Source organism: Prionailurus bengalensis, chromosome D4, assembly GCF_016509475.1.
Source record: "Prionailurus bengalensis isolate Pbe53 chromosome D4, Fcat_Pben_1.1_paternal_pri, whole genome shotgun sequence".
Classification (NCBI taxonomy): domain Eukaryota; kingdom Metazoa; phylum Chordata; class Mammalia; order Carnivora; family Felidae; genus Prionailurus; species Prionailurus bengalensis.
In genome coordinates, this window is record NC_057359.1 from 60682979 (window position 1) to 60710839 (window position 27861).

At 49.3% G+C, this 27861-nt stretch overlaps 1 protein-coding gene across 1 annotated transcript in view; it reads right to left on the reverse strand.

The window, feature by feature from the left end:
• The window catches only part of CORO2A (coronin 2A), a 54504-nt gene that overhangs the window by 17775 nt on the left and 8868 nt on the right, over positions 1-27861 (reverse strand). The window contains 1 exon segment of the mRNA XM_043565082.1: positions 8870-9070. Coding sequence (XP_043421017.1) covers positions 8870-9070 — 201 coding nt within the window.

Sequence of the window (27861 nt, forward strand, 5' to 3'; positions counted from 1 at the left end):
CTCTCTCCAAACAGTCTTGCCCTGGGTCACAGTGAGAGGAAGGAGCCTGCCTGCAGAATCACCCAGTACCTGGGGCTGCCTAGTCCATCTGAGAATACATTCTAGGACGCTGTGGCGAGGTCAGGCACCTTCCAATACTTATGCTCCTGTATACACTCCATTAAATAATTAGCTAGTTTGTACCTCTGTTCCTTCTCATGGCTCTAGTTTACTGACACCTTTCTGTGCCTGGCTGGGATGTCATCCCTGGTATCTGACCAGCAGCCCATATAAACCAGAGCCCAAGCTGAGAAGCAGCACACAGACGAATTAAGCAAGAACAGGGCCCTGTGGCCACATCCAGGTCTGGGCCACATTCCAGTCCTTACCCTCAGGGTTCAGGGTCCTTGGGGAAGTCATCTCCCTGAGCCTCGGCATCCTCATCTGTACAATGGGGCAATACTTCCTACAGAAGGAGTTAAGGAAGGGATTGGCATAAGCACCGTCCTTGGTCACCACGTGAAAAAGGGCCCTACAGGCCTGTCTGTCTGGAAGTGCTGCGTCAAAGGCCCAGCATGCGTGTCCTCTACCACTCTCCTCTGGTCCTACTCGAGCAGGCTGCCTGTGGTTACCTAAGAAAATATCAACCGAATGCAATGCGTGGATCTTTCTGGACCCTGATTCAAAGCAACCAAACGCAAAGAGGCATTTATAAGGCAATCAGGGACGTATCCACATGCACTGGGAATAAGGTGACACAGAAGATATTGTCAATGCTGCAATCCTGGCCCTGCACTTATGTCAGAAAATGTCTCTAGGTTTTAGAATTGCATACTGAAATTTATAGGGGTAAAATGACAAAATGTCTAGGATTTGGTTTAAAATACCCCAGGGGGGAAAAAAAAACATGGATGAAGCAAGATGAGCAAAGTCTTTAAAATTCTAGAATCTGGGTAAGAAGAGTCATACTATTGTTTTTATCTACTCTTGTGTTTGAAATTCTTTCATAATTACAAAAAGAACTAGATTAGAGACTAGCAACTGAAAATGTAGTTTATAAACCAGCAGCGTCAGCATCACCTGGGAGTATGGATGTCAGAATTGATGCATAAAAATACAGGATGCCCAGGGATATTTAAATTTCAGAAAAATGACAAAAAAGTTTTCAGTATAAGTATGCTCTGTGCAATATTTCATTTGTACTAAAAAATACCTTGGCAGTTTCTTACAAACCCAAACATGTAAAGCTACTTGAGGACCTAGCGACTGCACTCGTGGGCATTTACCCAGAGAAACGGAGACTTACCTTCATACAGAAATCTATATATGCCTAAAGCCCCAAATTGGAAACAATCTCGGTGGCTTTCAATGGGTGTCTGGTTAAACAAATGGCGCGCACCCACACCACAGAACATTACTCAGCAATGGAAAAGAGTGAGCAATTGATCCATGCAACAACCTGGATGGATTTCCAGGAAATTACTCTGAGTGACCAAAGCTAAGCCCAAAAGGTTACATACAGTATGGTTCCAACTATGTGACATTCTTAAAATGGCCCAAGGATACAGAAAACATGAATAGACACTTCTCTAAAGAAGACATCCGGATGGCCAACAGGCACATGAAAACATGCTCTACGTCGCTCCTCATCAGGGAAATACAAATCAAAACCACGCTCAGATATCACCTCACGCCAGTCAGAGTGGCCAAAATGAACACATCAGGAGACTATAGATGCTGGAGAGGATGTGGAGAAATGGGAACCCTCTTGCACTGTTGGTGGGAATGCAAATTGGTGCAGCCACTCTGGAAAACAGTGTGGAGGTTCCTCAAAAAATTAAAAATAGACCTACCCTATGATCCGCCAATAGCACTGCTAGGAATTTACCCAAGGGATACAGGAGTACTGATGCCTAGGGGCACTTGTACCCCAATGTTTATAGCAGCACTCTCAACAATAGCCAAATTGTGGAAAGAGCCTAAATGTCCATCAACTGATGAATGGATAAAGAAATTGTGGTTTATATACACAATGCAATACTACTTGGCAATGAGAAAGAGTGAAATATGGCCTTTTGTAGCAACGTGGATGGAACTGGAGAGTGTGATGCTAAGTGAAATAAGCCATACAGAGAAAGACAGATACCGTATGTTTTCACTCTTATGTGGATCCTGAGAAACTTAACAGAAGACCATGGGGAGGGGAAGGAAGAAAAAAAAAAGTTAGAGAGGGAGGGAGCCAAACCATAAGAGACTTAAAAACTGAGAATAAACTGAGGGTTGATGGGGGGTGGGAGGGAGGAGAGGGTGGGTGATGGGCATTGAGGAGGGCACCTGTTGGGATGAGCACTGGGTGTTGTATGGAAACCAATTTGAGAATAAATTTCATATTATAAATAAATAAATAAATAAATAAATAAATAAATAAATAAATAAAATGGCCCAAGGATAGAAACAGAGAACATGAACTTCTGATTTCGGCTCAGGCCATGATCTCACCATTCGTGAGTTCGAGCCCTGCGTCGGGCTCTGTGCTGACAGCTCGGAGCCTGGACCCTACTTTGGATTCTGTGTCTCCCTCTCTTCTCTGCCCCTCGCCTGCTCACACTCTTTCTCTCTCAAAAATAAATAAACATTAAAAAAAAAAAAAAGAAATCAGAGAACAGATTAGTGGTTGTCAGGGGTTATAGAGAGAGTGGGGGTGGAGGGAAGTGGCTAGAGCAACAGTAGGGATCTTTGTGGTGGTGGCAATGTTCTGTATCTAGACTGTACCTATGTCAATATCTTGGTTTTGATATTGTACTCTAGTCTTGCAAGATGTTACCTTTGGGGGAAACTGGGTAAAGGGTTCACAGAATCTCTATGTTATTCTTAAAACTGCATGTGGAATCTACAATGATCTCAAAACAAAAAAGTTTAATCAAAAAGAAAAAAAATAAGCAAAAAAATGTTATTCGGTGTTTATTTGAAATTCAAGTTTTGGGGCCCCTGGGTGGCTCAGTCAGTTAAACAGCTGACTCTTGATTTCAGCTCAGGTCGTGAGATCGAGGCCTGTGTGGGGTTCTGCACTGGGCACATAGCCTGCTTGAGATTCTCTCTCTCCCTCTCCCTCTGCCCCTCCCCGACTCGTGCAAGGGTGCACACGCGCTCGCTCTTTCTCCCTCTCTCTCTCTCTAAAAAAAGAAAGAGAGAGAGAGATTCAAGTTTAACTGGGCATTCTGTGTTTTATCTGGCAACTCTGAGGCTTGTTGGAACGCAAATTCCCCAGCCCCACTTCTGACCCATGGAATCAGAGTCTGTGTTGTGACACTCAGGTGTGAGCTCTGATTAGTGGCTTCCACCTCCTGTTGTGCTTGGATTCCTAAGAGTCTGTGATAAAAGCAATTAACATGTGTCCTTGGGCTATTTACGATATTTCAAAAAGGCCAAAAGGAATCACACATTTTACCCAGGATCAGGCTGTACAGGACAAGTGGGTTTCAACTCTCCAGTGGCTTCTCACTGGACTCAGAATAGGCAGACTCCTGCCCTGGCCTCCAAGGCCTTCACAGTCCTAACGCTGCTCCCCTCTCTGACCTTACCTCCCATTGCTCTTGCCCCTGTGACACTGTACCAGTTTGTGTCTCAAACACACCAAAGCCAGAGCCCACACCAAACCCATTTCCACCCCAGGGCCTTTGCACTTGCTATTCACTCTGCCCGAATACCCCACTTCTAGAGTTTCAGTTGACTCTCTGCTCAAATGTTGCCTCCCCAGAAAGACCTTCTCTGATCATCCTATCTTTCTAAACCAGGTCCACCCTCCCCACCCAGGTAACACTCCAACACATCATACCAACTTATTTTCTTAAATCAGTTGTTAGTACCTGCTTATACTCAGTAGTTCACTGAGTTAGAAATTTAGTTCTGGGGGTGCGTGGCTCAGTTAGTTAAGCATCTGACTCTTGATTTTGGCTCAGGTCATGATCTCATGGTTTGTGGGTTTGAGTCCCATGTCGGGCTCTGTGATGACAAGTGCGGAGCCTGCTGGGGATTCTTTCTCTTTGGGGATTCTCTCTCTCTACCCCTCCCCCACTAGCGTGCTCACCCTCTCTGTCTCTGTCTCTCTCAAAAATAAATAAATAAAACATTAAAAAAAGAAACAGACATTTCTGAAAAAGACCAAGTAATAAAAATCTGAAAAACACATTAATATAGAGTCTGTTTAGTGGGTAGAATCTTAAAAAAAAAAACTTTTTCAATGTTTATTTATTTTTGAGAGACAGAGAGAGACAGAGTGTGAGTGGGGAAGGGGCATAGAGAGAGGGAGACACAGAGTCCAAAGCAGGCTCCAGGCTCTGAGCTGTCAGCACAGAGCCTGACATGGGGCTTGAACTCACAAGCCACAAGATCATGACCTGAGTGGCAGCTGGATGCTTAACCAACTGAGCCACCCAGGTGCCCCTGGATAGAGCCTTTTAAAAGCACCCAGAGCTTGAGAAAAACAAGTGGTTAAATGGGTCATCCCTGGGAGACCTTTGAGCTCTGACCTTCAAGTCTTTCCATAAATCCCATTTTATACTTGTCCCTCCCCAGCATGAAAAATTACAGCTCTAGAATACAGTTCACACTTCTCATCCTGGCATTCAAGGCCCTTCTAATCTGGCCCCATCCACGTCCCCAGGGTACTTCCCTTCCTCCCCTTCAACACAGACTGTTCATTTGTTCTGGCCAGACTGTTCTCTGCATTATTATCTGGTCACTCCATGTACAGTCCCACCTCTATGCCTTTGCTGATGCCATTCCTTTTGCCAACGACACCCTCCCTATTTATTTAGATGAACAATCATTGGGTAATTTGTTCAATCAATGAAAATTTATGAGCACCAACTGCATGCCCAACATGTGATATTTAGGTCAACACAGTAGCCATTCTCTGCTCCCCCCCATTCCAAGTGCATTAGGAGGTACTAGCAGAAGAACACAAATAACTCTAATTCAAAGTGATCAGGGTGTGGTATCCTAAGAAAGGAATATGCTGTAGCCTACATCCAAAAAAGAAGAATGCCTTGGAGATTTGGGAGAGGGAGAAAGAGAGGCCATTCATGAACATGGTATACATTTCCATTTTTTTTTTTAATTTTTTTTTTTCAACGTTTATTTATTTTTGGGACAGAGAGAGACAGAGCACGAATGGGGGAGGGGCAGAGAGAGAGGGAGACACAGAATCGGAAACAGGCTCCAGGCTCTGAGCCATCAGCCCAGAGCCCGACGCGGGGCTCGAACCCACGGACCGCGGGATCGTGACCTGGCTGAAGTCGGACGCTTAACCGACTGCGCCACCCAGGCGCCCCGGTCTACATTTCCATTTATTTAGGTGATCTTTAATACTAGTTTTTCAATAATGCTCTGTATTTTCCTCCTTTTGTTTGTTCATTCCTATATATCCAATCTTCTTTGATTGCACTGCAAATGTTTACATATTGTAAGTGTTCTTAGTATATAAAAATGCAATTCGTTTTTGTATTCTGATTTTTTTGTATCCAGCCACCTTCCAAAAACCCTTATTATTTTTCTAATAATTTGACCATATATTCTTTTGGGTTTCTATGTAGGCAACCATACCTATAAAGAAGAGTGATTTTATGTCTTCCATTTCAATCCCTCTACCTTAACTTATTTTTCAGCTTTACTGTGCAGGCCAGGACCTTTAACTCACTGCTGATTTTAAAGGGATGTTTCTGGGGGCGCCTGGGTGGCGCAGTCGGTTAAGCGTCCGACTTCAGCCAGGTCACGATCTCGCGCTCCGTGAGTTCGAGCCCCGCGTCGGGCTCTGGGCTGATGGCTCGGAGCCTGGAGCCTGTTTCCGATTCTGTGTCTCCCTCTCTCTCTGCCCCTCCCCCGTTCATGCTCTGTCTCTCTCTGTCCCAAAAATAAATAAACGTTGAAAAAAAAATTTTTAAAGGGATGTTTCTAACATTCCATCTTTATGAATGTTTGCATCATATTAACAAAGAGATCAAATATCACTGATATCACCAATAATGGGACAAACTGACAACGTGTGTCACAAGACGTATGAACTGAGGATTCAACCCCATTTGTTTAATATTCTTACCCAAAATGTATAATATAAATCTATCATGAGAAAACAATTTCAAAAATCCAAATTTTAAAATGTTCTACAAAATAGCTGTCCTCTACCTGCTTAAAAATGTTAGTATCATGAAATGAAGTAGACTAAGACACACGACAACAAAATACAATGAATGGTCCTGAGTTGGGGGACCAGACCCCAACTGGTCCAGACATCAAATTTCTATACATACACATATGGAGAGAAAGATATAAAAGAGATAAAAAGTAACCCTGGCAGAATGTTAGCAACGGGTGAATCTAAATAAAAGGTTTTTAAAAATTCTGTTTATGTTAGTGAAATGCTCTTTTCCCGATTTGCTAAGAATTTATATCATGAATGGGTACTGAGCTTTATCAAATGATTTTTCTGCATTTATGGAGATGACTGTAGGGCTTTCTCCCTTCATTTATTTGTTAATGTAATGATTTACATTTCTAGATTTATTAATATTAAACTGTCCTTAGTTTCTGGAATAAATCCAGCTTGGTTAGATGGCATCCTTTTTTAAATTCACTGCTGGATTTTGTTTGCTAGCCATTCTGCATACATCTTGAGTGAGACTGCACTATCATTTTCCTTTCTTGTTTTCTCCTTATCTGGTTTTGGAATCAAAGTTACATTGGCTCATAGAACAAGGAGGGGAGAAGTCCCTCTTTTTCTTCTCTCTAGAAGTGTTTGCAAAATATTGGAATAATCAGTTCCTTGGAAGTTATATAGAAACTGCCTGTAAAACCACAGGAACATCGTATCATCCTTATGTATGTGTTTGTATAAAATATAGCATATAAAAAAAGGCATGAAATGCAAGTGTTCAGCTGAATGAATTGCTGGAAAATAAATTACCCATACACCTGCCATCTTCTCAGGTTAAGACATGAACTATCACCACACAAAGAAGACGCCCCCCTTCCATGGATATTCTCCAGTCATAACTACTCCCCTCCCTCAGGGAGTGATAATCGTCCTGGATTTCATGAGAGTCCTTTGCTTGCTCTTCCTTAAAATTGTTCTACTTACTAATACATCCCTTCAGGTAGAATTTAATTTAGTCTGTATCTATCTTTAGGTAAAGAGAGAGAGATCGTTTGTAATTTGTTTGGTTTCTTTTCCTCAAAATTGTCATTAAGATTCATCCATGTTGTGGTACGTATGTATGTATACTTTGTTCCTTTTCATGACTGTGCAGATTCCCTATTATGGAGATATTATCATTTATTTATTCAATTCTTGGACATTTGAGTTTTTGCAGTTTTGTGATAATATTAACAACACTCCTATGCACATTCTTGTATTTGTGTCCTGATGCATGTAAACACATTGCATGGGATATACCAAGGAGTGGAATCTCTGGGTCAGAACGTATGTGTATTTTCCTCTTTACTAGAAGCTGTCACGTTTTGCTTTAAAACACATGTGACAAAAAACCAAAAAAACACACCAAAAAAACCCCCAAAAAACCACGTGTGACAGTTGACACTGTCACCAGAAGTGTCTGAGAGTTTACACTGTTCCATGTCCTTGCCACAACTTCCTATTGTTAGATTTCTACATCTTTGCCAATTCTGTGGTTGTGGTGGTATCTCATTGTGGTCTCCTGGTGAGATACTAGTGGATGGGAGTTGAAAATGTATTGTTTGATGTTGATTTCTTTTTTTTTTTTTAATATTTTTTTCAACGTTTATTTATTTTTGGGACAGAGAGAGACAGAGCATGAACGGGGGAGGGGCAGAGAGAGAGGGAGACACAGAATCAGAAACAGGCTCCAGGCTCTGAGCCATCAGCCCAGAGCCTGACGCGGGGCTCGAACTCACGGATCGTGAGATCGTGACCTGGCTGAAGTCGGACGCTTAACCGACTGCGCCACCCAGGTGCCCCTGATGTTGATTTCTAATTCAATTCCGTTGGGATCAGAAAACCTGGTCTATGAGATTCCATTTTGTATTTATGACTTTAATTTCTGAAGTCCTTTGGCGGGGGTGGGGGGGTCTAAGTCTGTAGTTTGTTGTCTCAGCTGACTCTTCCTCGTGGTGGCTCACATGCTTGGTGATCTCAGATTACAAATTTCCCTGATCTGACTCTGTAGGAGTCCTGTCCACATCGGGGATGCCTTCCTCTGGAGAAACTTCCTATCTGCCTCTGCTGTGAGCCAGAGGCACTACCAACCGGGATCTCTCTAGCTCTTCTGCAGGTTCAGCCTTAAGAAGATTCAGGCTGGGTATCCTGACAAGGTCTGCTATTAAGTTAAGCTATACAAAATTACCACTTCTGGGTTAAAAAACTATTAAGTATCAGCAATTGCATATGGTCTAACCTATACTGTTAACATGTGCCGGCAGGACAAGCTTGTTCTTTCTGTTTGCTTACTGCTTACCTCTCCCAGTTAGATTTTTTGGCTCAAGATTTGTTTCTTTTTGCTGGGGAGGGGAAGTGGCCTTGGAGATTTCCCCAACATGTGAGCCCAGCAATGCATCACAAATTACATTTTATTCAGGAGTGAATCATTTTGCAGTGAGGGAGTAGTCCTAGGAGTAGCTAGAAGCTAGCTAGGTAGCTTCAGCTAGAAGCTGAAATCCCAGGATAGGTATTTTTTTTTCTCAATGAGGAAACCAAAGCTCAAGGAAGTGAAACGACTCAAGGTCACATGGCTGGTAATAAGCAGGGTTAGGATTCAAATCCACATAAGAGACAAGAACCCAGGCTCTTTCTACTTCCCCTCTGTCTGTACAGCCTCCAGAGGGCTGCTTGGACCTGGGGCTTAGCAGGCAGCCTTACCTGGCTCAAGGGAATGACGAGGAAGGCTCCCCCACCAGCGCACTCGGTCACGACTGCAATGAAACGAGGGTTCACGGCGCAGAAGTGATTGTCGTGGACGCTGTGGGTGATGGGCACCGAGTCGTAGCAATTCTCCTTGCTGGCTGGTTTGCCAAAGACGTGGCGGAACTTGGAGCTCCGGTACTGGGGATGCCATGACATCTGCGGGAGACAAACAGGACAAAAGGGGCATGAGGCTCGCTGCCCTGATGGTGGGACACTCAGGGAGCTCACCTTCAGAGGGCACGACCAGCACAGTGGTCAGTTCTGGGTGGACAATGTGCTATGAAGGGCAACCAAACGAACCGACTGTTATTGTGGCTACTTCTGTGGATCTGGTGAGACGGTGTATGGTTATTGCTGGCCTGTTTGCTTGTCATTTCTTCAAGCGTAAGAACAAAAGGCAGAAATGCAAGAGACAGAACTCACCACCTTCCCCCCCTCTCCACCATCTCAGCAGGCACCCCAGCCGTGCCACGCCACTCAGCCCAGCTAAGTGGGTCACACTGTGTCCTCTGGAGCCAGCCTGCCTGGGCGCCAATCCCAGCTCTGCCACTTACCAGCTGGGCGAGCAAGTGACTTAAGTCTGAGTTCTCAGTTTCCTCATCTTTAAAATGGGGATAACAAAATCATCTGTCTCATAGACTTGTCATGAGGACTAAATTACACGATACATTAAGGTCCCTTGATCTACAGTAGTAATTACTCCCAATATTATCATCCAGGCATCTTGAACTTCTCCAGATCCTCATCCAGCCCTGTATTTGTTCACTCTGTCTACTGAGCACCACTGGACGACTGGGCCCCGTGCCTGGCACTGGGGGTTGGAGAGAATAAGCATGAGCCCATCCTTACAGGAGTGAAGAATCCTGTGAGCGAGGCCACTACAGGAGTCCGGGCCACTGGGACCCAGTGTACTCTAGGCAATAATGGAGATTTGTACATGGCAGTCAGGGAAGGCTTCCCGGGGGAAGTGACATGTGAGCTGTGATTTGAAGGATCAACATGAAGGCTATGTTGACAGGACAGTGGTAAGGTGGGGGGAAGATATCCCCGGCAGATGGAACAGCCTAAGCAAAGGCCCAGAGACAGAAGCAAACATGGAATGTTTGGGAAACTACATGCGGTTTAGTAAGATTAGCAAGGCGATGTTACACACACACACACACACACACGTAAATTGGATGATATGAGTGAGGAGAACACAGCTAGAGGGGTGAGCAGGGCTAGATCATGAATGGCAGAAGAGGGTCTCGGCCTCATCAGTGGCCAAACACACGACACACGTGGCCTCTCAGCCCTGCTGCTGCCCAGGTCAAGCCCCTGACCCCAGTCTCTGACCCCACCGGGCCTTCTTGTCCACGTTCCTCATCTAGGCCAGAGAGATCCTTCTGGACCAAGCCTGGATGTATTCCTCACCACCCTCCTGAGGTCACCCTTGGATGCTCCCTATTTACTGCCGCCCTGCAGGAGCAAGGCCAAACACAGCCTGGCATTTAAGGCCTTCTGGTGAGGTCCTGCCCCATATTCTGAGATTCAACTTTCCTTGCTCATCTTCTAAAGGGTACTTTCCAGATAAAGAACCCCCAGCTTCCCTGAACCTGCTTTTGCATTTCCAGTCCTCTGGGCCCTCCCCCTTGCTTTCCCCTCTCCTTGGCCTGCCCTTCCCCACCTTGTACCCCCTGTACCCATCTCCCTATCTCTACCTCCCCTTCTCCAGCTCCCACGTCCTCCTCTGGAGTCTTCCACGACACCACAAGCAGCAGATCTCTGGTTCTCCTCTCCTCTCTCTCACCCCAACCTGCCATGTCTCCTTGCTGCCCTCGGGCTCTTGACACTCTTGGCTCTGATTCCTGAGTCTGGTGTCAGGTGTCATCTCCTCTGCTGCTTGCAGGCTCCTCAGAGAAAGGCCTGGCGCTCTGCTCCAGGAGTGCCCAGCCCAGAGCTCTGCCCACCCCAGGCCCTAGGAACTTCCCAAGGGCAGGCATGTGTGTTCTGGGCACCCACAGGGTCAGGACCAAAGAAGGCACTTGTTCTGTGTTCAGTTCAAAGGCACAAGACTAGGGGCGCCTGGGTGGCTCAGTCGGTTAAGCGTCTGACTTCACTCAGGTCATGATCTCACGGTCTGTGGGTTCGAGCCCCGCGTCGGGCTCTGTGCTGACAGCTCAGAGCCTGGAGCCCATTTCGGATTCTGTGTCAAAGGCACAAGACTAGACTGTTGACCTCAAGAGGTCATGGTGATCAGGGGTCTGACCCATGAGCCAAACTCTTTACAGGGAAGCCCATCAGCCTCACGGGACAGGTCTGTCCTGTGAAGCTCAGACATTTTAACTTTCCTTTTAGGAGCTGCATTTGCCAGAGCTACAGGAAGCAGCACAGAATGCAGGGACAGACTAATTAATGTCCATCTGATCCCAGAAAGGGTGTAAGAAGCTGTATAGAAATGGAAAGCACACAAGATAGGAGCAAATGGAAAAGCCTTGGCAAGGAAATGGGGACAAGGGAAAATGCAGGGACACAGAGATCGCCTGATATTTGGAGGTAGTTAAGCTACTGAACGTGTATTGCCAGGTCCTCCACACAGTGCAGGTGCACTTCAGACTCGGCTCCAAGCTTCCTAGTGGCCAATTCGATAAGGGAAACAGAATCACAAAGGGATTTAGCCAGCCACCACTTGCTAAGGAGCAGCACAGCTTTTCTCTGCAGGGGGTCCTGAGGGAAATGAGTCCTGGGGGTCCTCACAGGACCGACATGTCCCTAGGGTCTTGGTAATTAGATGGCAGTGGAGGAACTGCCTTGGGCGAGGGCTGGGGTTAGGAAAGTAGAGGGGCACGTCAGCAGGCTCAGCTCCAGGCACCTCCCAACTCTGCCTCAACTTCAGCAGCTGCCATGGTGGGGCGGGGGGACACCCATCTGTGGCCAATGGTGGGGCTCATCAGACATTCTATTGCTCCCTTCACATCCCTATCTCCTTGCTGTTGGGCAGTCACGGAACTGATTCTAGCACCAATGGGTCAGGGACAGCAGTGGTGTGTGCCACTTTCAGGCTGAAACATGGAAGACCTGCCTGTGACCCTCCAGAACTCTTGTCCTTGTTTGAAGGGATGAAAAGGCCACATGTTCTGCATGATGTGGCTTCCATCATCCTGGGTCCCCAAGGGGTCCTGTGGAACAGAGGATCTCCCCCTAACGAAGTCCCTGACTCTGTCATAGCGTGACAGAGAAATAAACCTGCAGAGCAAACCAGTTAGAAAGTGGGGCCATTTGTCCCAGAGCTGAGCCTACTGTCCTGACTAACACACTGCCCCATGCAGCCCCAACCAACGGTAAACTGGGAAATGGCTGTCTGTGCTTAGTGTGGCTGGGGCACAGGAATCTGCAGGAAAGAGATGGGCGAGGAGGCAGGACCCAGATCACCTCAGGAGCCATGTAAAAGAACTCAGACTCTGAAGGCAATGAGGAGTCGCTGAGGCGATTAAAACAGGGGATGGAGCAGAGCTCACTTTTAGGACTGTCTTGATTGCCGAGAGCAAGAAAGGGTGGGACAGGTGACAGGTGAGGATCACCTGGGCTGAAATAGGGCAGAGGAGATAGAGAAGAGGAGACATGTCAGTGAGAAACTAAGCAGGGGAGATAAGCCAGCTTTTGGGCTCAAGTGCTGTGGGCTGTCGGGTGAGAGGGTCCATCACGGCTGCAGAAATCCACATGACTGACCATTAGCATCAGTCCTGGCCCTTCTGGCCATTCTTGGTGCCCTCCCTTCACAGCCTGGGGCTTGGCCCCACACCTGAGGGATGGCTCTCAGCCCAGGGTCAGGGTCAGGGGGCCTCAAGAGGCATGGTCAATGACTGTCCTTCAGCTCAGCCACTTCCTGGGCAATGACAACTCACAGTTTTTGGGTGCTTGCTATGTGTCAGGTGCCATTCCCAGCATGAATTTAACAGGCAGGTACTACTTTGCTCCCCATTACAGATGTGGAGGTGGAGGCAGAGAAGGGAAGTAACCCACCCAAGGGTGCACAGCTTGTAAACTGTGGAGCTGGGGGCGGGGACGCAGTCCTGCCCCCAGAGCCTCCATCTCCTGGTTCCTGCAGATAGCGACCGTGATGAGGAAATCTCCTTCACACCCATTCACCCTGGATCTCCTCTCAGCCCAGGAGGAGGAGACATCATGACCATTATCACCCCCACGTTACAGAAAAGTAAAACAGGGGTGCCTGGGTGGCTCAGTAAGTTGAGCATATGACTCTTGATTTTGGCTCAGGTTATGATCTCACGGTCATGAGTTCAAGCCCCGTGTCACCTACTTAAGATTCTCTTTCTCTCTCCTTCTGCACACCTCCCCACCAAAATTAAAAAAACAAACAAACTAACTAAAACATGGCTTAGGAAGCTACGTGGACACCTTTTGAAAAGAGGGCTGTTTGCCTCCATTGATGAAGCCAGCGGCTGTGAAACAGTGACAGAAAACTAAACCTCTGTGTCAGCGACCTTCTGTCCCTCTGCCCCCAACACCTCTCCCCACTCTACCCCGCCCTACCCCGCCCAGCACCTTATCTCCACTGCCAAGTTTCTTCCAGATCTGTTGTCATGGAAGGAAACTTAGAGAAGTGGGGGATGGGGCCAAACCAGGCAGGCCATCTCTCTCTCTGTGCCTACGGGATGGGCATGTGCACACATATATGTGGGTGAACTTTGTGCAAAGGTGTATGCACTGGGTGTGCATGTCTGTGCATGAGCACTGCTTTCATCCTATGTGCCCGCGTACTCCTGTGCACGCATGTGTGCGTCTCTTTGGGTATTCAATTGCATCTGTGCCTGGATGTGTGTATCTGTGCATGCGTGAATCTAAGGACTCAGCAATTCAGAGAGCGAGAGTTTCCCCTGCTCATTTCCCCCACAAGCAGGCACTTGCCTGGAAATGCAGCCTGTAGCGGGCCCTCAGCACTGCAAGGGCCCTCACCCATGGGCTGGGCCAGAACGGCTGATCTGGGCCAGATTTATCCCATGCCACCAGTCCCATCCTGCCTGGTGCCAGGCTGGGCCCACATCAAAGTCGCAGCATGCCTTCTTAGGTGTGGTGGGCCAGCCCGCTGGGGCACAAAGCAGGGGTGGCATCACTTCCGCTGCTGCTGCTATCCCATGTGTGTTCAGCCATGGGATTAGGCTTTGTGGACTCCAAATTCCCTGCCCCCACTACTAAAAAAGATTTAGTCATCTCTGGGTTTAACGTCCCACTGAGTTTACTTCTTAATGCCTGACAGTGGAATGGCTTGCTCCCTGCCCCATCCCTTGCAGCTCTCCTGCAGGTAAGCGGAGATAGTTGTTTCATTTGATGAGGGCAAAAGTGAGGTGCCAGGGAAGCGATTTGACCAAGATCATATTAATAGGGGCAGTGGAGGCGGGAAGCAGAAGCCAAGGCTTGACCCAGGGGTCCCTCTTCCTGCCACATGCTCCTCTCTGACGTGTAGAGAAAGAGATGGAGAGACACACACAGACAGAGACTGTCCCGCCTGCCCCCAAAGGCCTGTCTTCGCAGCCCAGCCCTGCAACATTACAGGACGAGGGTAAGCTGCAGAGTGAATGAAACCAAACCCAAATTGGGTGTGGTACGAACCAGCATAATAGATTATTCACTAATTGTCTGTTCCTGGCCTCAGGGAAAGAATGAAATTATCTAATTTGGTTTTAGCCATCGGAGGTGGGTAGGAGTCTGGTGCTGCTGGCTACCCTTGTCCCTTTGTAAGTTTGGGGTTCCACATCTAATATTTGGAGTTTTACTTTCTTTCTCTTAAAACCTGACCTTGTGGCCAGTGAGCTGCCCCCATATTGCCTTGGGAGAAGGTCTAAACCACCATATTTGTATCAGTGCAGTTAATAGAGGGGAATTAGAACCACAGTTTCTTAGGTTTAAAAACTGAAAAGATTACTGTAAGAGTAAAGAACACTATTTGAAGGTGATCTATAAAGACCAAGAGTTAACACAACACACAGCTGATTATGGGCGGGTCCCTCATCTTGACTCCAATCTTTGACCAACTACTACCCATCATAGGGCTTGTCCTGATCCTGACCTTGGCTCCAAACTTGCCTGGAAACCATTCTCTTTTGTCCTGAATCCTTATCAGGGCCTGTGACCCACCCCAGAAGTGGGATATCTGGTTCTGGAAACAAGGCCCAGCTGAGGTCAAGGCCCCTGTGGCTGACATAGGTCTCTGCTTAACCAGCCATTCACCTGGAGGCGTCCTTCCCACCAGGCAGAAAGAAACCACAGGTCTTGGCGACTTCCTGCTAGTGAGAATTTTATCCACAGTCATTTCTGCTTGTCTGAGGCCATGCCCTGTTGTACTTGTCACTCCTTGGCACAAAGTGTCTATTTTCGTCTTCCACAGGCCAGTAAAAGGGTCTGCAGTGAAAGGTTGGGACGCAGGGACGTGAAGCCTCAGGGTCTCACTTTGCAGGCTTAGTTTTCCTCCCTTTCTTCAGAGCAAGAAGAGGCCTTGTTGCTCTCCACAGAACTTGGGGGACCCCCTGTCCTGGTTTGCCTAAGGTGTAGGGTATGGGACAGGGGCATATTCCCAATGTAGGACTTTCAGTGCTAAAATAAGGAAAGTCCCAGGCAAATGGGGACAAGTTGGTCACCCCCCACCCCCCACCAACCACAGAGATCTCCAGAGGACAATTATCTGATTCACATGCGATGATTTTTCTTTTTTTTTAAGTAGGCTCGATGTCCAGTGTGGAGCCCGATGTGGGGTTTGAACTTACGGACCCCAAGAGCAAGGCCTGAGCTGAGATCAAGAGTCTGATGCTTAAGCAACTGAGCCACCCAGGTGTCCCACATGCAATGATTCTATTCTAAGTCACTCATAACCTTGACTCTGGCAATTTGCTGTGTGGAAGAGAAGGCTCTAGAACCAATTTCCTAAAGAGCCCAACATCCTGAACCAGAGCATAGAACATTTCAAAGCAGAAAAATACAAGGTTTGTAAAGGGAGGTGAACCTAGCTTAATTCAATCAGCAATCTCCACTTGCTATTGGCTTAGTGCTTATTCTGGGCCAGGCCCCGTGTTGGGATTGAGATGGGGCAGCGAGGGCTGGGCAGTTCTGTCACTGTTCTCCACATGTTTACACCTCTTGAGGAAATGGCTGAGAGCAGGAAGACAGGACATGGCACGATCTTAGACTGGTAAAGCACAGGGCTGTGGACTGTGACCTCAAATGCACATGAGAATCATTTACATCGGATCACTGGGTGTGGGACCTCTGCACCAGTTCTGTCCAACACGGGGGTCTTGTGGCTTCTAAATTAAAGTCAAAATGATTAAAAGAGGGGCACCTGGGTGGTTCAGTGGGTTAAGCATCCGACTTCCACTCAGGTCATGATCTCACAGTTCGTGAGTTCCAGCCCCGCATTGGGCTCTGTGCTGACAGTTCAGAGCCTGGAGCCTCCTTTGGATTCTGTGTCTCCCTCTCTCTCTCTGCCCCTTCCCTGCTCATGCTCCGCTCTCTCTATCAAAAATAAATAAACACTAAAAATATATATATAAAATGCACCCCCTCAATCACATTAGCAACATTTCAACTGCTCAATAGCCACATGTGGCTACTGGGTACTCAATTAACAGTGTATTGACAGATCATGTACACCACACCTGTGTGACTTTGGGCAGGCTAACTTAATGTATCTATTTCCTCACCAGTAAAATCAGGCACAGTAATAGATAATAGTTAACTTACTTGCTTACTATGTATGAAGTATGTTCTATGTACTAACTTAATCCTCATGGCAAGTACTATTATCCCCCCCATTTTTACAGATGAGACAACTGGGGGCTCAGAGAGGCAAAGCAACTTGTCCAAAATCACACAGCTAGCAGGCGGCTGAGCTGGAACTTGAAGCCAAGCTGTTTAGTCCTGGATCCACACTCTTTCACAGGGCTGTCCAGATGATTAAATGAGAGAATCCACACAGCACATGGAGTGATGCTGGGTGCATACTTAGTGCTCTACACGTTTGCTGTTAAGACTGTTGTGGTCCCTTGGGGTGCCTGGGTGGCTCAGTCAATTGAGCGTCCGACTTCAGCTCAGGTCATGATCTCGCAGTTCATGGGTCTGAGCCCTGCATAGGACTCTGTGCTGACAGCATAGAGCCTGGAGCCCTCTCTCTCTCTCTCTCTCCCTTCCCCCACCTCTCTAAAAAATAAATAAATAAACATTAAAAAAAAATACTGTTGTGGTCCCAATGTTTACAGGACACTAAGATTTGATTTAGTATGTGATAGGTACGTGTTGAAGGCCCACCATTTGGGGGATCTAAGTAAAAATCCCAAACCAGAAAGTGCAAAACAGATGCGAGGCATAGAGTTCTGATCCCCAGTGCTCACCACGTTGATGGAGGGAACAGACAAGCACCCATGAAAAGGTAACCAATAATCCATCTTAGTCAAGAAGAACCTGACGAGTGTATGTGTGCGTCTCTGTGGCAGGACTCTTGGGGTGGAAACCAGCCGCCTAGCTCAGCCGCATGCTGAGGTGGCCGCTGGGGGAGGGGGGGGGAGGCTCTCGGTGGGGGTGGAAGGGAAGACAGGGGCAGCCCTTGGTTCTCTCCATTAACATAGGCCACAGAGGATACTGGGGACACCGCTTCAGGGCAACCCCCCACCAGACTTCCTCCGGGGTCGTTTCAGCAGTGAAGGCAGAGGTTCCTGCAGCTAGAAGTAAAAACAGTCCTATCTCCACGTTCTCTCTGCCATGCGTACCCTCCTCTGCCCCCATCTCCCTTCCTCCAGGTCTCCGGTCCTTCTGGTCCAGCACGGATGGCTCCCCGCAGGCCCCAGGAAATACAGATTGAGTCAGAGAGAGAACCAAGAAAATGCCTCTCTCCTCCTGATAAGATTAGGCCCGAAGGATCCCCTCCTCCTGACAGCTGACACTCCCCAGAGCCAGGTCCCTGGCACCGAAGAGAGGCAGGCCACCTCCTGAGACGGACGGCCTCACCTCCCCTGCCCCACGGCCCCCAGCTGTTCTCCCCCTCCCTCAAGCCTTGCAAAACATGGGCAGCCTTTTCTCTGGGCGACTCCATTTCTCCCCCACCCCAGCCCAGGGCTCCTTTCCTGCCCTCACTCTGACACTGTCATTTCCCTTAAGGCCCACCTTAGGTCCTCTCTGTCCTTAGGAGAAAGCTCTCTGCTGGACTAGGGTTGTGGGGCCCCGCATTCTGCCTCCACTGCCCCCCCTCATCTCCACATCTGCTTGCTTCTCCTCATCTCCACAGACTCACCCTTTAGCCAAACTGGTTTATCTGCTTTCCCCTCAAAGCATAGTGTTTTCCCAGACATGCCACCTTTGATCATGCCCCCTTCGCTCTGCCTCGAACTTAATCAGCCCAGGTAAGCGCATGGTTGGCACTTAGCTGGGCTCCTAGGATGCCCTTCCTGTCACTCCCACTTCCTGGGCCCAGTTCAAATAGTACCACCACCAGGGAGGAGCGCTCTCTCTCCTGTGAGGCTGCCCAGGGCAGGAAAAGAGAAGAATCAGGTTGAAATCCTGGACCTCCACTTGTCTCTGGGCCTCAGCATCCGCATCTGTAAAAGGGTACCCTAATATCTACCTCACAGAGTCTTGCCAAGGATTAAATGAGATAATGGCTGCAAACTATCTTGCAAACGTCTAGTACCAACTAAGAGCTCGGCTATGGTTGCCCTCTTCTGTTCTCTGCTCCTGCTGCCTGTGTTTCTTCCTACTTTTCTCCATCCATTCATCCAGCCACTCACCCATCAGACCGCCAAGTCCGAAGGGTCTTCCCCTCTGCTTTGCCCACACTCAGGTCAGATTCCACAAGCAGGCACCCAGGGGGAGACCGACCTGGCTCCTGGGCCAGCTTCCACTTATGCTCCCAGCCTCTCCTGAACCCCCTCTTGGGGGAGAGGGCTGGGCCTGTCACTTTCATAGCAGGCATGCTGGTCAGGTTGGAGAGTCTTGATTCTGATGCCACTTTACTCCATGACCTTGAGCAGATCTCATCCCCTCTTGGGTTTTGTTTTCTCAGGCAGGTAATATTCCTACCTTGCCTGTCTGTGAGGACTGTCTACTGAGGGCTCTCCAGTCCACGCACACCAAAGCCCAGGACTGTGAGGGTGACAGAGCTGTCACCTATCAGCTAGGGCCTATCAGCTGTCCCAGTCCTTAGTTTCAGCCTGGTACCCTTCTTGCCTGGCTCTTCTGGAGACAAAGAACACAGCTTCTTCCTATTTATTCCCCCAAATGAGGCCCAGACCAAAACTCCATGCAGATTTATTGCCCCACAATCTCCTTATCTGAGAGTTTCAAGGGACAAGGGTCACTGAGGACTTTCTAAACCCACCTTCAGGAGGTTGAAAATCTGGAGTCTCTACTTCCTCCTCACCATCCATTCCCCAGCAAAGCTTCTGAATTTGTCTTTGGACAGAGAGGGACACTGAGGCCCCGACAGGGAGAGTGCCTGGCTCAGGGTTCCACAGTGAGCAGAAGCCCTACAGTCCAAGTTCTGAAATGGCACCTGCCAGGGGGCCTGCATTCTATTGTCACTGGCTCTCGCCTCTGGCGCACCAGTCAGCTCCTACCTGCCCTGTGGCAGGGACCTGGGGCCTGAAAGGTGACTTCAACCTGCATTACTGGGGCCCTCCCGAAGCCCGACCTGTGCTGGGCACTGTGTGGGAGAAGGCAAGGATAACCCTGGCAGGGGCTTCTGCCCCTCAGGGCTCGGGTTGATGGGAGAGGCCAACATGCAACCAGCAAGCACAGTTCAGGGTGAATGGGACTGAGCAGGCTGCAGCAGGGAGGTGGAAATCCCAGGAGTCGGTGAAGGGCCTCTGGGCAGGTCTGTTTGAGCCCAGTCTCAAATGCTGAGTAGAGGGAGCTGAGCCCAGAGTGAAGGGAGGGCATTCCAGGTGGAAGGTGGTGCGTGGCGTGGGAACCACAAAGGTGGAGTCTGGCCGGGGTCTGGGCAAGCGCAAGGGAGCACTGAGGGCCAGGCCAGCAAGGTGCCAGCAAGGGCTCTGAATACCGGCTCAAGGACTTGGCCCTTGAGACCACGGGAGGATGTCAAAGTTTGTAACCAGGGGTGTGGTGAGGTGAGAGGTGCTGTGTATTTAGCTCCTCCTATTAGGTAGTTAGAATGTTTGGCTGGAGGAAGTATTTTCTTTCCTCCACTTTGGGCTTGTGTCTAAGGAAGAAATAAGTGTGTGAAGTGGGTTTTATTTCCCGCCCGGCTCCAGTTGGCTGGAGGGGCTGTGGAACACGGTGAAGAGGAAGAGGGTGATGGGTCTGAGACTCGGGAGGAGGCGCCTGGGTGGCTCAGTCGGTGAAGCGTCCGACTCTTGGTTTCAGCTCAGGACATGATCTCGTGTTCCTGGGTTCGAATCCTGCGCTGTCAGTGCTGAGTCTGCTTGGGATTCTCTCTCTTCCTCTCTTTCTGCCTCTCCCCTGCTTGTGTTCTCTCTCTCTCTCATTCTGAGGCGGGGGGGGAGGGAGGAGAAGATCATGCCTGATTAGGGGAGCGTGCAGAGCCACCGATTTGCTGGCCAGGAGTCAAACTCGGCTCTGCCTCCACAGGTCTTAGCAATTTGATTCAGCAGTGGAGCCAGGAGGCCACATCTCAGCAGCTGGGGTTTTACCTCAGGAGATAGCTTCCTTTCTTCCCTCAACCCATTTCGCTGTGCTAGGAGTCTCCAGATATGACTGAGGGGCTGCCTGTTTCCTGCACATGCCGGGACAGCCCAGGACTCCATTTCCCAGCTCAGCCACACACATTGGAGCCGCACACATTGGGCAATTCCTTCCTGCTTCTCCCTCCCCTGCTTATTAACGTGGGGATAAACGCTCAGCCTTAATCAATTCTTCAGGTACTGGCTGCAACAGTGGCCAGGAGAGGTCCGTGAGGCCACCGTCTCCCCGTTTCCAGCCTCCCTGAGCTCCCCCCAATCATTTGTTCAGACTGGGCCTGTGGGCCAGGGAACACAGGAGTGAGGGTGAAGGGGACAGGAAAGATGTCAGCATCCCAGGCTGAAGACGTGCTTCTGGCCCAAGACAAACTCTCTGCGGGGACGGTGACAGTATCTCAATTTACACTTTGCGGGATGATGTCTAGCAGTGGGTCTCTACCTGAGAGTTCATCAGAATCACCTGGAAGGCTGATTAACTTCCAGACTGCTGTGCCCATCCTAGAGTTTCTGATTTAGCAATTCGGCAGTGGAGCCTGAGAACCTGCATTTCTAACAATTTCCCAGGTGACAATGATGCAGCTGGTCCAGGGACCACTTCTGAGAGCCACCGCTCTACAACCCTGCTCAACGATCTGCACAGTCCTTCCCTTTCACTGCTCAATTCATTTCCACCTTGCAGGGGAGGCAGAATTTACATCCGCCTGAGGGTGGGGAGAAGTACCCCCATCTCATGGATGCAACAAGCTGTGCTCAGCTCAGAGCAATTTTCTGAGGTTACACAAATACACAAAGATTCCATGAACACACAACCACTTCCTAGCTCAGGGCCACTTGGGGCTGTGATTCTTGGCTTTCTACCGCTCACATATTCTCAATATACAAACATGGGCTGAGGCCAGCACTCAAGAACCAGGCGGGTATTATGATGACAGCTTCACTGTCTCAACAGCAGGCACCGAGGCCTGCTGGTCAAGACACAGGCTTCTGAGTCAGAGACCCAGATATAAACCCAGACTTGCTTTCTGTATATCTTGGAACCTCTTCGCCAGGTTGCTATGAAATGGGGCCAAGGCTGAACAGAGCAGTGAGCCTTGCACACAGTGAGTCCTCAATAAACGGTAGCGACCGGTGGGCCCAGACAAGAGCCAGGGAGGGATTTGGGGATAGATACTAAGCCTCTCTGTCTTCTCATCTGTAAACTGGGGTCAGTAACAGAACCTAACTTATAGGGAAATTGTAAGGATTCAATGAATTTATTAATTTAAAATGCCTCAAAGCCATGCCTGGCATGGGGGAAGCTCCTACACACGGTCCTTTCTGTCAAGTATGATAATTTTAGCACCTAACGCACACTTTTCATTAATACGTGTCAGCAAAACCGTTAAAGAATACATTAGGCTATTGTGACGTCAAAATTTAAAAACCAGGGACTCCAGGGTGGCTCAGTCAGTTAAGCGTCCGACTTTGGCTCAGGTCATGATCTCGAGGTTTGTGAGTTCGAGCCCCGCGTGGGGCCCGGTGCTGACAGCTCAGAGCCTGGAGCCCGCTTTGGATTCTGTGTCTCCCTCTCTCTCTGCCCCCCCCCCCACTCGCTCTCTGTCTCTCTCCCTCTCAAAAATAAATAGACATTCAAAAAATTAAAAATAAAAACAAAAATCCTAGTGGTGTTGGTTGTACAACAGTGTGAATGTGCTCCATGTCACAGAACTGAAGACGGTTACAATGTTAAATTTTATGCTATGCGTATTCTGCCACCGTGAAAAAGGAAGAAGACAGCCAGCAGCACCTAGGTATCACGGCCCGGCTCTCGCGCACCTTTGGCCAGCTCCACCTCTGCTTCTGCTACACCTTCCCTGATGGGAGTGGGGGGGTGGGGCTGGTCCTCCTGCCCCAGTGGAGGTCACATTCTTTCACTCCTGGCCACTCAGGGCAGAAGGGGTGCTGTAGGGTGCCTCATGGCTCTCCCAGGTGCTCTCAAGAAGGGCCTGGAGGACCATTCCCCGGGCAGAGGGGCGGCCCTTGCCATCCACTTCCCTCCTGCTCACTGTCCCTCTGTGGAGCCAGCTCCAGCTGCTCCTGGTGAAGGAAAAATCCTTCACCAGTGCCTGCAACCGGGACTCCCTCCGGTTTCAGCTGGGAGCTCCGCTCTGTGCAGGGAAGGTACACAGACATTCTGAGACCAGGGGCCCCGCTCCAGGATGCTCTGCCCCCATTTGCCGTGCGACCCCACTCACGTCATTGTCCCTCTCTCGGCCCTGGTGCTTGTCTGTGCAATGGGAATGTGTGTCCCTGCTTGTCACCCTCCTGAGGCCTTGGGGAGGCTCTGCAGGGGGAGTGGAGGCAAAGGTGTTTTGTTTCTTTATTGCACGATGTGACCACACGGAGAGGCAGCAGGGATGGTGACAGACATGGTCGGGGACCACCTACTGGGCTCGAACACCGGTCTCACCACACACCCAGTTGGGACACCTTGGGCAGGCTCATCAACCTCTCCAGGCCTCGGGTTTTGTCATCACGAGGCGGGATGGTAATAGGAAATGAGTTCATATCTGACAAGTACTTAGAACACTGCCGGGCACATGGCAAGTTCAAGATAAATTCAACATAAGTAATAACAGCAACTTCTACTGAGTACTCACTGTGAGCTGGGCACTGTTCTAAGGTATTTGACTGTATTGAGGGATTGAAATGAACCTTTAGCAAAAATGAATAAGGTGAACAGGACTTACAGACTAAACCAGAAACACAAAGTGTCTATGTCCTTTCTTTCTCCTCTAAGTGGCAATACTTAAAGATCTAAGTATTAGATCTTCACAGTCTGGAAACAGAGAAAGCCTTGTGTCCCTCTGCCACCCGCTTCATGCTGATTTAGAGTCTAAAGCTCTAATTCTTATCTAATCTAATTCTTAGCCAGGCACACTAACTCCCTCTCTCAAATGATTTTATTACATTTGGGGCAAAAAACAGATAAAATATTTCAAGACTGCCCAGTGTCAGGGACCCAGGTGGGCATCCAGCCCAGCTCTGTCTCCCTTTCCACACCACTCTGTCTGAAAAGTCTGAGGGTCCTGGCTTGTACCATTCTAGTGATGGAAAGCTCACTCCTTCCGGGGACAGAGCAACTCAACCGTTTGTTACACTTCCTCCTTCTACAAAGAGGAAATCCACAATTTCCCCTACTGCCCTCCTTCCATCCCTTGAGCCCCACCAACCACATCCTTTGCCTTTGCCCCACGCCAACCCTTCAGAGATCTGAGGCCCCTGACCACGTGCCTCTGGGATGGTTCTACTCAGGTTGGGGAGTTTTTTGTGTGGCTAAGTTTCCTAACTACTCCCCATTTTGGTCACCTCCCCGTTATGCTCCAGTGGGGAGCTCTCCATCTCTCACCCAGCTCGGAGCCCAGACTATACTCAAATCCTCCAGATGGCGGCTGAGAAACACTCAGAAGAGCAGGTCCCCCCAAAGATCCCAGATTCACTTCTTAGAATAGCAGCACTGGCCAGACCCCAAGAACTCATGGGGTGCAGAAAGAGAAACTGAGTCAGCTTGCCCAGGGCCATCCATACAGGGAAGAACCAGGAATGGGATTCAGATTTCTGGCACCCGAGCCCAGGAGAGTCCTCTAAAACATGAAACAAAGTTTCCTTTGATCCTGTGTCTGGATACCGCACCAAATATTTTGTTTCTTATCTGTGGTGCTGTCCTCAGAGGGACAAATTCCAAGGATGACAGGGGAAGAAAAATCTAATTGTGAAGCTGGGGGGTCATTCACCCTAGCTGGACCCTCCTGGAGGTCAGACTTTTGGAATGTGGGCTATATTCCTCCGATGTGTGGTTTAGGCTAAGAAAGATGGGGCTCCTTAGGTTCAGGAGAGAAGACAGACCCCCAAGTCTTTGCTGCTAGAAAGGTCAACACGGCAACAGCCCCACAGTGGGAAAGGTAAATCGGGACACATCGACTCACCCTACATTTTCCATGTCTCCAGCTGGAGACAGACCCTGTGCTGGCATCTGTGGGCTCAAAGGTAGCCATGGGGTGGCTGCCCTGGGAATGGGTAGAAAAACGGAGAAATCACACCCCACTTGAACAAAGTTTGATCACCAATGTGGTGCTTTGTTAGAAGTGGCAGCTGCATAGAAAAGGAGCAGGAGGTTAGAGCAGGGGGACTTTTTTTTTTAATCATATGCTCCTTTCAAAGAGAAAAAAAAAATGAGTCCCCACCCCTGCCAATATTTTATATTATACACGAGTAACTACCATTGGGAACTGTGAGGCACAACATACAGATGAAACAAGATTCATCATTAATCAGAGTGACTGCAAATTTCAAATAATGTCCCTCAAATTTAAAAACACCTTGGGCTGACTTCTCATCAGGCTTGATTAGCTTGTCATTGTTTTTTTTCCTCTTATCTGTGGCTGCCGATGGAATCTTGCTGGAAACCCAAGGGTTAACCTCTTGTCAGCTCTTACTGGTATTATTAGAACCACCACCAACCAACCCACTGTTCAGATAGGAATCTTCTAAAACCACTTGTCCATTTTGTGAGGTTTCGTTTAGTTAAAACTGGTTAGTATAATCCATAAATCCAATCTGGATTAATTAGTCTGGATTAACCTGGATTCATTAACCAGGTTAAATTAACTGCTAAACTGCTAAATTAACTGCTAAATTAAATTAATAAACTGCTGAAAACAAATCAAAGAGTAGGGGTCATCCTTTCTTAGAGGGCTTTCCCCCTCTCTCCCGAGACTTCTGGAGACATGAGGCATGAGGCTGTCTGACACCCTGAGTGGCGTCAGCAGGTGTAAACCTGGGAAACATGAGCAAAGCTGAGTGATTTTCCCATCAGATATTATTTTTTTCCTGCACCCCAATGAGCATGCACACCTCACTTTGGAGGCCACCAGAACAGAAGCTGGGGAAACTATCAGAGAGGATTTTCAGGCCGCATAGGACGGTAGAGATCATCTGGTCTAACCTCACTTTTCAGATGAAGATACAAGGATTCTGGAAGGGATGTAACTTGTCCAAGGTCACCTGGCTGGTCAGTAGCAGATCCCAGAGAGAACGCAAATCTCTAGTTCTTGATGCTAACACTGGATGCTTCCCTGTCCTGGCCACAGTCCAGCCTCTTACTGGGCCATTTGCAGGTCCCTGCACCTCTCAGCCCTCTATAGTTGTGTCCCCTGTGGCATGAATCACTTGCTGGCTCTGAGGGTGGAGTGTGTCCCAGCAAAGTCACAAGTGCTGGCACAACGGAGGGACGTGTTGCTGTCGGCAGGCCACGGTTCCAGGAGTTACTCTGTCTCAGTCTGAAGCCTTGGTTCTGCATCTGTGAAATGGGACCCATCAAACCCAGCTCACGGACTGCTGTTTGGGTACCCCATGAGGTCCTGCTGACATCTGCAGGCTGGGTAGTAGCCCCTGAGGGGTGTTACTTCTGTCCTTACACTCTGGAAGGTTTTGTTTAGGGGGCTGAGATCTGGGGCCTGAGAATTCTGCCTCTGACTGCTAGCTACAGCCCTGGATACCACAGGACCTGGAGCCTCTGCAGCCCAGTGGCCCCCCAGGTGTGCCCGCCCGGGCCTGGTGTGGTGGCAGACAGCTGTGGATCTGGGTCCTGGGCCTTCTGGGGCGTGCCTGAAATCCCGCTCCTGTCTCTACGGCTCTCTTCCCCCCTACTCTCATCCTCCCCACCTCCCGTAACCTTCTTGCCTCCTCCAGACTGTCCTTCTAATCCCTCTCTCTGACTTCCCCTATGCTGAGTCCCCCCTGGGCTACCATGAGACGGAAGCATCCCCTATTCCAAAACCTTCAGTGGCTTCTCAGTTGGGCATTCAAAGCTGAGATCTGAGGGGTAAACCCAGAAGAGAGGTGGGGCAAGGTGGGGAGAGAAAATGGGGGGGACAAGGGCAGTAGGCCTGAGTGCAGACAATAGGGGGTGCATTTTCTATAGAGAACTTAAAAACAATAAGACCGACTAAAAGTCTGACTTTTTATTATCATGATATGCCTGCAACTCTAAACAGTGTCAAATGAAAAAACACTCCTCCCTGCCAGGGCAGGCTGCTCCCACCTCCCTGCCCTTGGCAACTGGCCAGTACCTGATACTATTCCCTAGACTGAGCCAAACTGGACCGTATGTTCGCTACATCCCCAATAGGCTCAGTATCCGCCCCTTTGCCAGCCCTCGGCCTGTGCGGCTTCTTTTGCCAAAAAGTCCTTCCCTCCTCTCTGCACGTTCAGCTGCTACAAGGCTCAGCTTAGCTGCTCCCTCTTTCAGAGGCTCCCCGCACACCTTCCCTCCTGCCTGGCCACGAACCCCTGCCTAGGCCTTCTGACACCCAGCCCAGGGTGTAGACTCAGCAACAGTCTCCCTGTGGAAGACCGAGGAAAGGAACCACCCTCTGAAATCTGGGACCCACAGCACAGCACACCAGGAGAGCCACTTCCTCGCTGTGTGACCTCAGACAAGTCCCAGATCCTCTCCAGCCTCAGTCTCTCCCCTGTACAAGGACCATATCATCTCCAAATGACCTTCTTTCCTTGTCCTCAGTCACGCCTTCTCTTGGCCATACCCTGCACTCTGTCATCATGTGAAAATGTGCCACCCGCTTCCATAGTCACTAATTCGAGTGCCCCCTTGCTGGCCACAACCTCCCCACCTTCAGCCTCCTGTCACCTGCCAGATGTGAGCAGGCCTTCGTCAGCACCCCTGTTAGGTGCTGGTTCAGGCCCAAGGAGAGAGCCTGGGGCCACAGACCGCTCTCCAGAGAGACATAAGCCATTTGACTCTGCCTTGACTCTGCCACCAAGCTTGGATCCAGCGTTTCTGAAAGGCCAGCTCCCGGGATGGTGTCTGGGCCATGGGACATCCATCTGCCATGATGCCTGCTTCCTGTGCCCAGTAATGCGGGACACCGTCCTACAGCCTGCACCTGAGAGACGACCCGTCACTGGCCCCCCTCTACCTCCTCCCCACCTGTCTCCTCCTCTCTCCTCCCACAGGTGCCACGGCCCATCACCTCACCCTCACCCTGAAACCTTCCCCATTATCCGGCACAACTCTGGTGCCGGACAAACCAGCATACCTACTTAGGGCTGGGGAAAAAACAGACAAAACCCAAACAGGAAGTGCCAAATGGGGTGACGGCTTTCCCAGCGCAGCTCTTCTCTCTCCAGGGCCCTTCCTCTGCAAGCCAGGTCTTGTGAGGGCAAGGGCGCAGCCAGGCAAGCCAGATC